At 42.0% G+C, this 12,851-nt stretch overlaps 2 protein-coding genes across 2 annotated transcripts; both read right to left on the reverse strand.

Annotated features, from left to right (window-relative positions):
* Window positions 1–197: 197 nt before the first annotated feature.
* LOC120656142 (thioredoxin-like 4, chloroplastic) lies at window positions 198–2,344 on the reverse strand. The gene is made up of 3 exons (XM_039934167.1): window positions 1,853–2,344; window positions 1,399–1,721; window positions 198–588 (listed from the first exon to the last, which is right to left on the reverse strand). Exons 1-2 carry the CDS (start codon window positions 2,303–2,305, stop codon window positions 1,533–1,535), a joined length of 642 nt encoding a protein of 213 aa, XP_039790101.1. The 5' UTR covers window positions 2,306–2,344; the 3' UTR covers window positions 198–588; window positions 1,399–1,532.
* A 1,141-nt stretch (window positions 2,345–3,485) lies between these two features.
* LOC120656140 (probable protein phosphatase 2C 15) lies at window positions 3,486–7,938 on the reverse strand. The gene is made up of 9 exons (XM_039934166.1): window positions 7,462–7,938; window positions 6,849–7,020; window positions 6,336–6,486; window positions 6,187–6,250; window positions 5,559–5,666; window positions 4,944–5,069; window positions 4,624–4,862; window positions 4,296–4,498; window positions 3,486–4,205 (listed from the first exon to the last, which is right to left on the reverse strand). The coding sequence occupies exons 1-9, from the start codon at window positions 7,693–7,695 to the stop codon at window positions 4,183–4,185; spliced, it is 1,320 nt and encodes a 439-aa protein (XP_039790100.1). The 5' UTR covers window positions 7,696–7,938; the 3' UTR covers window positions 3,486–4,182.
* Between the last annotated feature and the right edge of the window lie 4,913 nt (window positions 7,939–12,851).

Genomic DNA, 12,851 nt, shown 5'->3' on the forward strand with positions numbered 1-12,851 from the left:
CTGATTCAGAATCTTCTACAAATCTTCCATGTCACGAGTGAAATTATTGTCATGGAAACAAAGCCTGCTTGCAACATTCACCACAGACGCTGTGACACAAACAGATCTTCATTTCATTTCTGAATAATAATTTTTGTTTAATAAAAATATAACGCATCAACTGATCTTTGCATCAATTGATGAAAGATCCCAATGCAGAACAATTCAATGCCGAGCATTTGGTATTTGAAGCAGTTCGAATCATACTGATGAGAATCTGTTTTACACTTCTAAGATGGTTTAGCTACTGTATCTGACAGCGGGACATTAACCAAAGTCGCGCCTTTGCAGAATGCCTCAGATTCCATTGAATGTCTACACTACGGTAGCGTAGCAGCGGTGATGCTTGATTCAGATATTATACGTACTGTACATGCCTCGTAATACAGATAATGGTACATTGATCCAGATCCATCGTAATACCAATAGCTGAAATCTCCAGAATGCGTGGACAGGCATAGGAAAACCAAAGAATCCTGGTGTATGCCCCTAAGTATCTGCACCCTCAAATTGATGTTCCAGTGGAGTATTCACTCCTGCGGCTCTTCTCTGCAAGGGAGATGGAAAGTGTTAGCTCAGTTATAAAATGCACTATTTGTGGCTGCCCCTTCACCAGACACCACGGAATTTGGGCACCAGAGGATTTTTTTGTTTTCTCTCTCCTTTTCCTTCTCTTCTTTTGGAATCACACACGACCGTAAATTATCCTGGGAGCATTTTCCATAAAAAAAAAACTTGGCTCCTGTCTTCCCCTATAGGAAAAGGCCTGATAGCTTGACAGGCTGAAAGAGATGAACAACTTGTACAACCACCATCTGCTCTAGCTAGAAGACTTTTTTTTTTAAAGAACTAGCAAGAACATGTGCAGTCCATTCGCGGAGGAGCATAAGAAAAGAACCACTCAATCTATTTCGTTGCTACTAAGAACAGGCCATGGGATCTTGCTTTTTTTTTGAGAACCGGGTTTATATATTACATAAAAGTGCCATGGGATCTTGCTAGCTAGGTCTATGCAGTGGCGGGCCTGCCACTAGGGCCACCCGGGCCGTGGCCCTAGTCGTTGGGCCGATTTTTCTACACTGTATACTACTGTAGCAAGAAGGCCTGTTTCAGCCAGCCCAACAACTCCATTGAGTGGCCCTAGTCATGGGCCGGAGCTGGGTCCGCCCCTGGGTCTATGTGTGCTTGATTAAAGTCTGGCTGTAGCAATTAGCAAATAGCAATGCAGATTGGCATAGCAAAGAAATCCTGAATCAAGAGAACGGAATTGATGCGAATATGCATATCTTCAGAAGATGAAGATCTGATGATATCTTGTGAGTTCGAAACAGATCAGAAGGTGCGGTGTCGGTGACTCACTCGGTCGTCTCAGGCTCAAGCGAGGTGTCCCAAGGGCCCTGTTTGGGACCGTGTACTTGGGCCGCGCGTTCTGCCAACCTCGCTCGCCAGAGAATCGGGATTCTCTCCGCGATTTCCGATTACGGATTCTTAGTTCAAAAGGCTGCCGCATGCTGAAGCCGCGATGGAGGTAAGCGCGACGAACGCAGACCGTTTCGCGGGATTTTCTTGCTTCTGGCGTTCTGACGGCTGAGAATCCGTTTATAAGCGGAAACAAACAGCGGCACGATCTTGATGCGCAGCCGGTCCGCCACCTCCGACTGCTCGTCGTACTCGTCGATCACCTGCACCATCACCCGCAGCATTCCGCGCGCATCCAACACGTCACCGGGAATGAATCGATCGACCGTGAACAAGAACAATCCTCGCAGAGCCTGCGACGACAGATACAGCGGAGAGGGGGGCGGGTACGGACGTTGTGCTTGAGGAAGACGACGGGGGCGCCGTCGTCGCCGGAGCCCTTGCAGAGGCGCATGAAGCGCTTCTCGATGTACTTGCAGCTGCCGCACGACGGCCGGTAGAAGTTCACCACCAGCAGCGCGACCGTGGCCTTGGACCGATCCAGGTGCCGCCTGAATTCCTCGTCTGTCTTGAACTCCGTCACGCAGTCCACCGGGCAGAACTCGTCGTCGTCGTCCTCCACGGGGGGAAAGCCCGGGAGGGACCCGTTGGTGCTCCCAGCCGCTTCTTCCTCGCTGCTGCTGCTCTCGGTCGCGGAGGCGGCAAGGCGGTGGCGGGGGCGGCCAAGAGTGATTCTTGGAAAGGGGAAGGTGGTGGTCGGAGGGGAGCAGTAGGCGGTGCCGGCGGTGGTGGTGGGGTGGAGGGAGAAGCAGCGGAGGGGGAGCAGCGACAGCGATGATGTGATCATGGCTGCATTCTAGTGGTGCGTCGCGGTGTTTGTGGATATTGCTGCTTCGGGAAATTTTTTTTATCTTTCTCCTTTAAAATATACATTTCCTATTGTGCATTTGTGCTGAGAGAGCGAAAGAGAGGTCGTTGGCTGTGATTTCTTAGGAGCATTTCGTCTTTGCCTTTTCTTTTCCAACAAGGAGCATATTGCAAGAGGGATCAAATTTGACAATGTCCTCTTTCGTAAATACTACTTCATGTGTCACAAAAAACAGTGTATTTACTGTTTTGTATTAAGTCAAACCATCTAAATTTATAAGTGTATAAAATATACCAATATTTGTGATACCAAATAAGTATAATTAAACTTATCATGAAATATATTTTCATTGTATAGATATATTGGTGTCATCAATATTAATTCTCTTTGTTGTAAACTCAGTCAAATTTTAAGATGAAACTAACTTAGGATAAAATTAAAAGTGTACTTTCCTTTTTATGAAGGGAGTAGCTCCTAAATTTCTCTGAGGACAGACGTATGTTTTTTCTATAGACCATGGGATTATGTGGCACATGCCAAGCCTATAGAAGTGACCATTCACTATGTTCGGTAGCTTCATTAGTAATGTAGTCAATTACTTGCTAGAATATAGATCAACAATCCGCGATTGATATTATTATTAGATGATTATGAAACTTATTTTTCATCCTCGCTCCAGTTCAAAATATAAAGTGTTTCAGTTGTCCTAAGCATGACTTCCACAACTTTGGTCATGTTTGTGAAAAAATACACTAACATTTACAGCACCAAATTAGTTTCATAAATCCATAATAAAATATGTCTTCATATTGTATTTATTTATATTGATATATTTCCATTATTATATATTTTATAACTATTGCTAGTCAAAATATGATATTGAAGACAACCTAAATGGACTTATAATTGTGCTAGGAAAAATACGAAAATAGCTCAAATGATTGCTTTATATCAAAAAGGATTGCTCATTTATTTGTGAGAGTAGTAGCAAAGAAGGAAAAAAAATATATTTAAAAAAGTGCCTATAAGTTAAAATGATTTATACTCAGATAATAATTAATAAAGCTAAACAACCTACATTTGAGTTGAATTCGGACGGAGCATATACACAATATTTTTTTGAAAAATAAAATAGATACAAGTTCATACATAACTCCAGTGAGTCAAGCAGTACAGTGCAATTTCTTTGTTACAACTGAAAATTTCCAAGACCCTTCGTATAAGAGGGGCACCAAAGGATTCACTAGGCAGAAAAACAGATCTGTCTTTGTTAGCAAGATTCTGTACATTGTACATGATAACCAAGATGTCTTGCTGATGAATCACAGCTGTTTCAAATGATTTCTTTAGATGCTAATTACATTGGTGTCAGCAAAGGCTGGACCTAAACAGGGACCGATAATACTCGACCCTAAAGTAAGGCCAGGGGTGAAAAATCGATGGGATGGGCTCACCTATGTCCTATTTCAGAATCACAATGCCGTAGCTATTCGTCAGAGCTCTATACAATGAGTGATATGCATTGCAGCAATTGACCTTAAAATAGACATCCCACGAGCCACGACATTCTGTCACCTTCAACCTGTATGTGCCATCAAGGTCAAAGGGAGAGTAAAGCTGCCTACATTCATGGGCAAGAACCTTGCTGTAGGACAAGGCATGCTTCTCACTTGGGATGAGAACTATCCAACGGCAGCCACCTCCACATGAAAATTCAATACTTCACTCTAGCTCTAGATCAGAACTCCCAGACATTCCATGTGATCAAGGAAGTGCCACAACAGAAGGAAATGCTGCAAAATCTGTGGCGCTGGGGCAGTGTTGGTCAGTAGTTACCTGATCACTCTACATGACAACTATTCACTGTTTTTTGATGAATCTGCAGAATATTAATGAGGGTTATTATAAGAAAAGGTAGAGTGATAGTTCCTAAATAATCAAGAGTAAATAACAGATCTCCAAGCAAGACCTCGTGAACGACGCTTTCCCTCCATTGCTTCTTTCTTTTCTTGACAGCTCTGGCAAAGGAATGGACCATCCCAGCGACGCAAGCTCCCAGGTTGTGATGAATCTTCATGTACAGATATCCCTTGGTTTGGCTTCAACTCTACTTGACAAATGGCACATATGAAAAGCTTGAACATATTTCGAACAGGATACTCAGAATCCAACCTGCATTCAACAATGAAAAAATTGCAAAATCATATTTACAGCTCCTACTGCAAAAATTTGGAAAAAAAACAAGTGTCCATCAAATTGCACAATGTTTAACTATCATGTTAAATTAGGGAACCAACCGTCTAGAAAGAAGTGCGCATCCATCCTCAAATATTTCCTCTACAATATCTGGATCCATATATTCTCTATCCGCATGGGACGACGAGTCGGGTGATTTTTTCTTGCAGAACATATTTTTGAAGACGCCAATTCCTGGTTGCTTTTTAGGAAGTGGCATGGAGGAATTATTTTTTTCTGCTATTATATCAACAACAATACAAGTGGTATCATCCCGCAGTCCTTTTGATTGCACAGCTGTCTGCAAATGGTTTCAAATGTGTAAAGAAGAGTATCAAGTAAGAGTTAGGCTATACATAGAGAGGGAAGTAGGGGGTGTTACTTTAACGATTTGTTCAGCTGCAGGCTCTGGAGGAAGTTCACGTGAACAGTTAAAAGCTACTTCTGGAGACAAGACATCCCAAACACCATCACTTGCAATAATAAGTCGGCCTCCCGCAGTAGATAGCTAAATATATTAGGTGGCAGATTAAAGTTTGAACGTGGATGATATTGACATAATGCTGAATAACAACTGATGTGAAAATGCCTAACTAGTTACCATTCTCTCAAAAAAGACAGATCAGAAGGAGCCAGTTTATGCCAGTGGTGTAGTTCACTAGGTTCACAAGAGAAACAGTGGAAACAATATACATGTATTTTTCATGCTGTGCATGTTATTGAGACCAGAGCTAGTACAGATGTGGAACTATTACAAAGGAAAATTGTGGCTATGTGGGAAGAGTTACTTATTATATGAAAACACAAGTATAACAAATGCAAAATATGACACAAGTTATATCACCGATTATCATATGAAACCAAGGCAAGAAACTAGGAGAAAATTATAACTTTGTTACCACTATATGATTTACAGAAGAAAGGAGAAGACATAAGAATCAAAGCAAATTAAGTAGATTTCTTGCCAAGATGATGTAAAGAATTATACAGGATATACCTTTACTTGCTTCACGAGAGGAACTGGGACGATAAATTGGCCAACATCTTGATCTCCAATTGACCTTGATAAGCACAAACCTCCAGGCCAACACCTAAGGGGTCCAATCTGGAGGTAAGCAAAACAAATATGGGTCAAGCAGGTGGAAAAGAAAAATTACAAAGGCACTGGCCTTCTTGTGCTATTAACCCATGTCCTATCCTACCAATCTCTACCCCTTTCACCACCGCCCCTTCCCACCCCCCATATGGCACACGCACTCGCATCCTGCAACTCCTACAGTGAATGGTGAATGTAATGCTCGGTATAGTATGTCCTACTCTTGCAAATGTATAAGCCACTGAGGTGTATGAAATATAACCAAGGCTTTAACATCGTCCATTGAGCAGCCATGGTAGCATACACTTTAGATTGACAACAAAAAAGCAAGCATAAAAGATGAGCATGCAACTAGAGTACCACCTAAATTAGTTTTAGAACAGCGTCAAGCACAACCAAACATTAGGCGATGTAATTAGACCCTGCATACATATTGGATTACGATGAATTTAAGAAATGTCATCAAGATATTCAAGCTTTGGCACCAGCTTGGTGGGGGGTGGGGGGGTGGGGGGGGCAAAGTTCAAACCTCGGCACCACCAACAACATTTAGCCTTCCGACATCACCTCCAGATTCTGTTACACGGTCAACCCTGCACATCAAACTTAAGTTATAGGAGCAAAGCGACTGTGATGAGAAAGGGGAAGGGACGTGTATCAGGAGAAAAACAATCTTACTCCTCTTTACTTGCATCAAATCGATGATCAGAAGATAAATGATAAATTGAGCCTTCAGCTTCTAGTACACAACGGGAATCGCCAACTGATGCGACAGTAATGACCAATCCATCTATTAAGACAAATGTCACAGTTGTCCCTGAAGAACGTGCTGTAACAGGCAATCAAATAGGCATGCTCAGGCTCAGCTAGCAAGTATAAACATCAAATATGTTGAATCAATTTAACATGTTGGGGCTACAGGAATCCATTGTAAAACATATGGCAGTATAATTTACTAGTAGTAGATATAACTTCCTGTTGGTGTTAGTAAGATTTATCCCAAATTCATTATGTTGTATACGTATGATGCAAGTGACAATGGCCAGGGAACAATAACATCCAAAATTATGGTATCACGTATCGATCTTATGTATGTCTGCAAGATAACAGACAAGCAAAAGAACCTAGACAAGTTGATCAGTACAAAACGAAGATTAATCGATGTTTTGCTTTGGTTATTGCATCACGCACCTTTTGTCATGAAATCCTTATCGGTTTTGACGAATGCAGCGACCAGCGATCTTGGGAGCGCAGCAAGCCAGTCTTCCCTGTTGAGATCAGCAGGGACCGCGCTCAGGATGTTGTTCAAGAGATTCTCCTTGGTGTAAATCGCGGCTCCATTGCCGTTGTGCCCGTCAAACAGCTGCAAGCAAACGACCGCGCTGAGAAACCAGGCATGCCTGCCTAGTGCTAGAAGCTGAAGCTCACATTTTCCATCTGCTTTATATAATAATTTTAATAATTGGCAAACTTTCGTCTACAGGTAGCACCACGGTTCCAACAGAAATGTCGCTGCAGCGCTAACGGCCTTTATATGTCACGATATAAAGCGTAGAGAATCACCGCGCGTCTCCCCCCATAAGAGGAACAGGGGAAACAAAATCAGAAGAGTTCCCATTTCCCACCAAACGAATCCGAATTCCGCCGCCCACCCATCCCCAGCACGAAATTCGCCCTAAAAGCTCGTCACATTTGGCGCGCCCAAGCCGATCGCGCATTCGCCACCCCGCCCAGATGCCCAGCCCGGGCACCGATCCACGTGAGGCCAGATCGGGGGGAACACAGGAGTCGGGAGGGCGCTTACGCCGAAGGCGGAGAATGAGGAGGACGGGACGCCCGGGAGGCGCTCGCAGTCGGGCTTGAGGAAGGTGAAGTCCTCGCCCTTCTTCGCCTGGCTGAAGAGCCCCGCGTGCAGCTCCGGGCGCTCCGACGCGGTGCGCTCGCTGGCCACCTCCCGCCGCAGCAGCACGGCCAGCGGCACCGCGGCGCCTCCCCCCGCGCTGCTCCCGCCGCCCACGGACCCCGACCGCGACGACATCTCCCGCGCTGGAGCCCCAGGCCAGGCCGCCGCCGCCGCAACCACCGCCGCGGCGCCGAATCCGGTGTGCGAGCAGGCGGGCGGGCGGTCCCCGTGCCGTGCGTCCTCCCCCTCCCTCCTTGTGGCGCGGTGCCTTTTTTTGGGAGGCCGAGGCGAGGAGAGGAGAGGGAAAGAGAAAGAGAGGAGGGTGGTGGTGGTGGTGCGAGGAAGAGAGGAGAGCGAGCGAGAGAGGGCGGTGGTGGTCGGACGGGTCACATGGGATGGGAGGGGAAGAGAGAAGGGGACGCGGAAATCCAGCCCGCCACGCGCATTGCACAATTCCGGCAAAGGTAGGGTAGGCGACGGGGGCCCTCCGGTTTTTCGTTGAACGGCTCAAGGCACAAAGTACAAGCTGGAGTATGCGCGCACTGTTCATCCCACACGCTTGCAGTGTGCACGCACGCGTTAGGAAGGAAAACGGTTTTCCGTCGACGGATTCGAATCTCTCCGGCCATGGACACGATCGGTTTTCTTCAACTAGATGCGAGTGTGACGTCTGCCTAAATAATATGGTTACGGACGGAGAATTGATTGGAAAGAGAATTGATTGGAAAGTTGCTTCTACCCCTCCTACCGCTCGGAATCCTATGGAGCATCTTCTAAGCTTTATCTACAAATTTGATGAGGAATAAAGAGAGGAGAGGCGAGAGGAGGAGGAAGATCAGGAGAGCTCAATCCTACCTCCACCACTGGTTTGATGTCGTCACCGCTTGCTTTTTCTCGGAGCTAGCTAACCTACCAAAATCATTCTTCTAGTTCCGAGATCAATGAAGCCTCTCGATCTAAAAGATTTAATCTAACTCTGCACGTAGCGAGAGTTTGACATCAGTACCAAAATAAGTATGGTATGTCAAAAGGTATATCGAATTTATCACGAATTGAGAACATGGATGAGACTTAAGTGTGCCTATAAAATGGATATATGAGAAGAAGCCTCAGAGAGTTGATGAGGAGTTAGAGAAAAGGTAGTCTTAATCGTAATCGACAAATGTATGTAGCACATAAGTGGAATTAAAAAATTGTTGTAATGATTTATGTACAATGTTTTACACTCGTCTAATCGAACATAGTCGCTATAGTGTAGACAATAGAGTGGTGTAGACAGAAGAGCAAGAGCTAACTAGAGGACCATAGTAGAGCTAGAAGAGGCAAGCAAGAGTACCATAACACTTACCATTAGATGAGGAGCTCACCTTCGGTATTTGGGGTGGTGGGAATCCGAACAGCCAACGGAGGGGCTGGGAGCTCTTGGGGAGTTGGCCAGGGAGGCATGATAGCTCCTGGAGGAAAACCCTCGGCGGCGTGTTACTACTTACTGAATGCGGCGGTGAACAAGACTTTGGACGAGCGGGAGGCACCATTTTTGACGGACAGGCAGCGGCGCGTCCACGTGTCGCGGGCGATTTTGGTGATGGCGGATCAGAAGCATCTGCAAACCATGAATATATATCCAAAATTTAATGGGCATTATTGCCGGCTTAGTAGCCCACCGCATAGTAGCCATAACCTATTATTCTAATCTGAATGTTTTCAAGTCTAATTGGATGACAAACTACACGGCTGAGATTGTAGTTGCTCAGATCTAGTTGCTAGTCCTTATCGGTTCAAGGGAGCGATAATCATGACTAATCATGATTAGTCAGATGACTAAATATCATTATTTATGTAAGTGATATTTTTCACTTGTCTTCAAATTACATGAGATGTGTCACATACGCGTAGATGTCCTAACAAGTGTACATGCCCCAATTGTGGTTAAGGGATGTAATCTTGTCAGATTTGTTACCATGGAATGTCAAATTAGCTCAATTACTAGGACTTGATAATCATAGATGAAAGTTCTATTTAGATGAAACATAAAATTAGCTTCAAATTCTTCATCATAAATGATACATATTCCTTTAGGATAGGCATTTCCTCCATCCAAAATTACGGATCATTTTAACTTTTCTACATACATAGCTTTTCTTATACATTATGTCTTTATATATGGTTAAAATTGCATACCTAGAAAAACTAAATTTACATGTAATTTGGAACGGGGGAGTATGACACTGTTAGGAGTGTTTCCTCAATTCATGTAGCCATGAGAACTATAAAGATGTAACTCCCGTTACAATTCAATAAAACTGTAACTTTGTATTTAATTTACAAATAGCCTTGGAGATATCACTTAAGGAATACCAACGGGTATGTATATTTTCTAAATGTAAGTACCGACTATATATAGGCTATTCATAAAGTATAGTATTATATACTAGTTCTTAAATAAATTAGGCCTTGTTTAGATGCATTAAAGTGAACCTGTAAAACATTGTAGTATTTTTGTTTGTATTTGATAATTATTGTCCCCTCATGGATTAACTAGGTTCAAAAGATTCGTCTTGCAAATTATAAACAAATTGTGTAATTAATTATTTTGTTTAGCTATATTTAGTACTTCATGCATGAGTTCTAAGATTCGATGTGATAGAGAATCTTGTAAAGTTTTGGAATTTTGAAGAGAACTAAACAAGAGCAGAGCTTAGTTGCCTTCTCTCTATTCCGCACAAGTGATACTATTCACGCTGTAAGAGTTTCCTATCTCGGCAATGTCGAGGAATCCCTGATACAGTGAACGTCTTGATCCTCGCATGTGTGTAACTCGATCGCTCCAACAAACAACAATACCTTTTGGACATCAACATGTTATCAAAAGTACAACTTTATTTTACTAGTAACTTTCTACGAAATATTTATGAAACAGTGCTTTTATGAAACTCAATTTCAAATGTCCTAACTCAACATATAAAAAGGTATTTTCCAAACAAACGTTGTGACGGTTGGTTAAGAACAGAAAATGTCACTTATATGTGAAAAGATCACAAGAGGCAGTGCGAAGTCCTGTCTATTTGAGTTTCTACTTTCTAGGGACCTTTTTTTTTTAATATAACGCTAGCCTTTTGTGATGTCTAGAATCCGAATATCTCCAAAAATACATAGAAGTTCAAACAAACAGTCTATATCTATTTCAAACACGAACACAACCGTCATCCATGGTACTCCCCCCGTTTCAAATTATAAGTCGTTTGACTTTTTTGATATCAAGTTTGACCACTCGTCTTATTTAAAAAATTTATGCAAACATAGTCAAATTTAAATCATTCTTCAAGAACTTGTATTAATAAAGCAAGCCACAACAAAAGAAGTGATGTTTTGCATAATTTTTTGAATAAGACGAGTGGTCAAACTTGAGGTTGAAAAAGTCAAACGACCTACAATTTGAAATAGAAATAATATCACACAATTTATAACGGACTTATTTTTTGAGAAAAACTTATGACGAATTGAGTCGCGCTCCTATACGACGACACAATTCACAGCAGTTTTCTCCCTTGAACGAGTACTCGTACAAATCCGCCCTACCTCCCTAGTCTAGTTTTGATGAGTTGCCCACTCCTGCATAACGCCATGGCCAGCCGTTGGAGACGCAGGATAACATCGGATCGGAGGACTAGAGATTAGAGAACCCGTTCAATTATCGACGGAATGGAAACGTGACCGACACAAGCTGATCTGAAGCCCAGGGAAAAAAAAGGCTCATTGCCAGGCCTAAGCCCAGCCCCTCAAGCTGACGAGCCCACGCCAGAATCGCCTTTTTTTCATTTTTATATTAAAAAACAAAATTTCAAAAATATATGCCAAATAGAGAAATTTTCAAAAATGGGTGCCTGTCACCCATCCAGTTAGCGACATGACCTAAATGTAAAAAAAATTTACATTTAGGTCCTGGCGCTCGGGGCGCATTAAATAGTGAACTTGTAAAATCGATATAAAATCGTAAAAAATCAAAAAAATACAAACTCAACTGTTCTGGATTCTATGAAATAAGATATACAACTTTTGTTACATAAAGTTTTTCATTTGATTAATGTATCTAAATCAAGAAAAATAGTTCTTATACCTAAAAAAATATGAAATAATTCATTTGGTCTAGTTTTGCATATCTAAAATTTACCAAACTTTTTTTATAGATCTTAGAAAATAAAATAATAGTATTGTAAAAGTTATGGCTTCTAATACTCAGTATAGCAGCATGGATAAATAACTCATTTAAACTAGACATATTGTAAGATCTAATTTAAAAACTTATTCTAGAAATGTTTTCTGGGCCTACCAATTTTGTACAAGTCTATGCTCACCATATGCAATACTCTGGCCAAAGATTACATGCATCCAAAGGATGGATCTTGAGATTTAAATAAAAGTCCATTAAACTGGTATTTAAAATAGAGCAAGATACATTGATCAAATGAAAAACTTTATGTAACAAAAGTTGTAGATCTTGTTTCATAGAATCCAGAACAGTTTAGTTTGTATTTTTATGATTTTTTACGATTTTATATCGATTTTACAAGTTCACTGTTTAATGCGCCCTGGGCGCCAGGACCTAAATGTAATTTTTTTTACATTTAGATCCTGTCGCCAACTGAATGAGCGACAGGCACCCTGTCGCCCATTAAGGAGGCGACAGGCACCCTTTTTTGAAAATTTCCCTATTCGACATATATTTTTGAAATTTTTTTTTTAATATAAAAATAAAAAAAGCGCGCCAGAACCTGCCTGCACTGCAATGGACAAACGGCCCATTGCCAGGCTTAAGCCCAGCCAGAACCTTCGGTTATTTGGACCACCATTAAAGTTGGGCCAATTGTGTTGCATTGGTTGCCTTCTCTTTTGTTCAGCTCCCTCCTTTCACTTCGTTTTGGTCGCCAAAGATTACTTAAATGCGAGGCTAAAAATTTTTTAGATTAAAGAAAATTCCAACACTCGAATATCTACAAACAAACTATAAGAGCTCTTAGACACTAAACCTCAAAAATGAGGGATTACAAGACACAAAAAAGAAAGATCTAATCTAAAACAAAGAAAAAAGCTAAAAGACTACGCTTCAATCTTCTTCTTCGTTCATGTTTCAATTCTTCAATAGCTTTACGTAGCACCAATCCAACACATCTTTCGTCTGCTTAGAAACATGATGTTTGAGTCTCCCATTGCTTGCGAAATCCTTCCGCATAGCAACCACATAAATAATAAACTCTGCTTAGGCAATAAGTTTGTATACAAAACTCCAGGAC

Source organism: Panicum virgatum, chromosome 1N, assembly GCF_016808335.1.
Source record: "Panicum virgatum strain AP13 chromosome 1N, P.virgatum_v5, whole genome shotgun sequence".
Lineage (NCBI taxonomy): Eukaryota > Viridiplantae > Streptophyta > Magnoliopsida > Poales > Poaceae > Panicum > Panicum virgatum.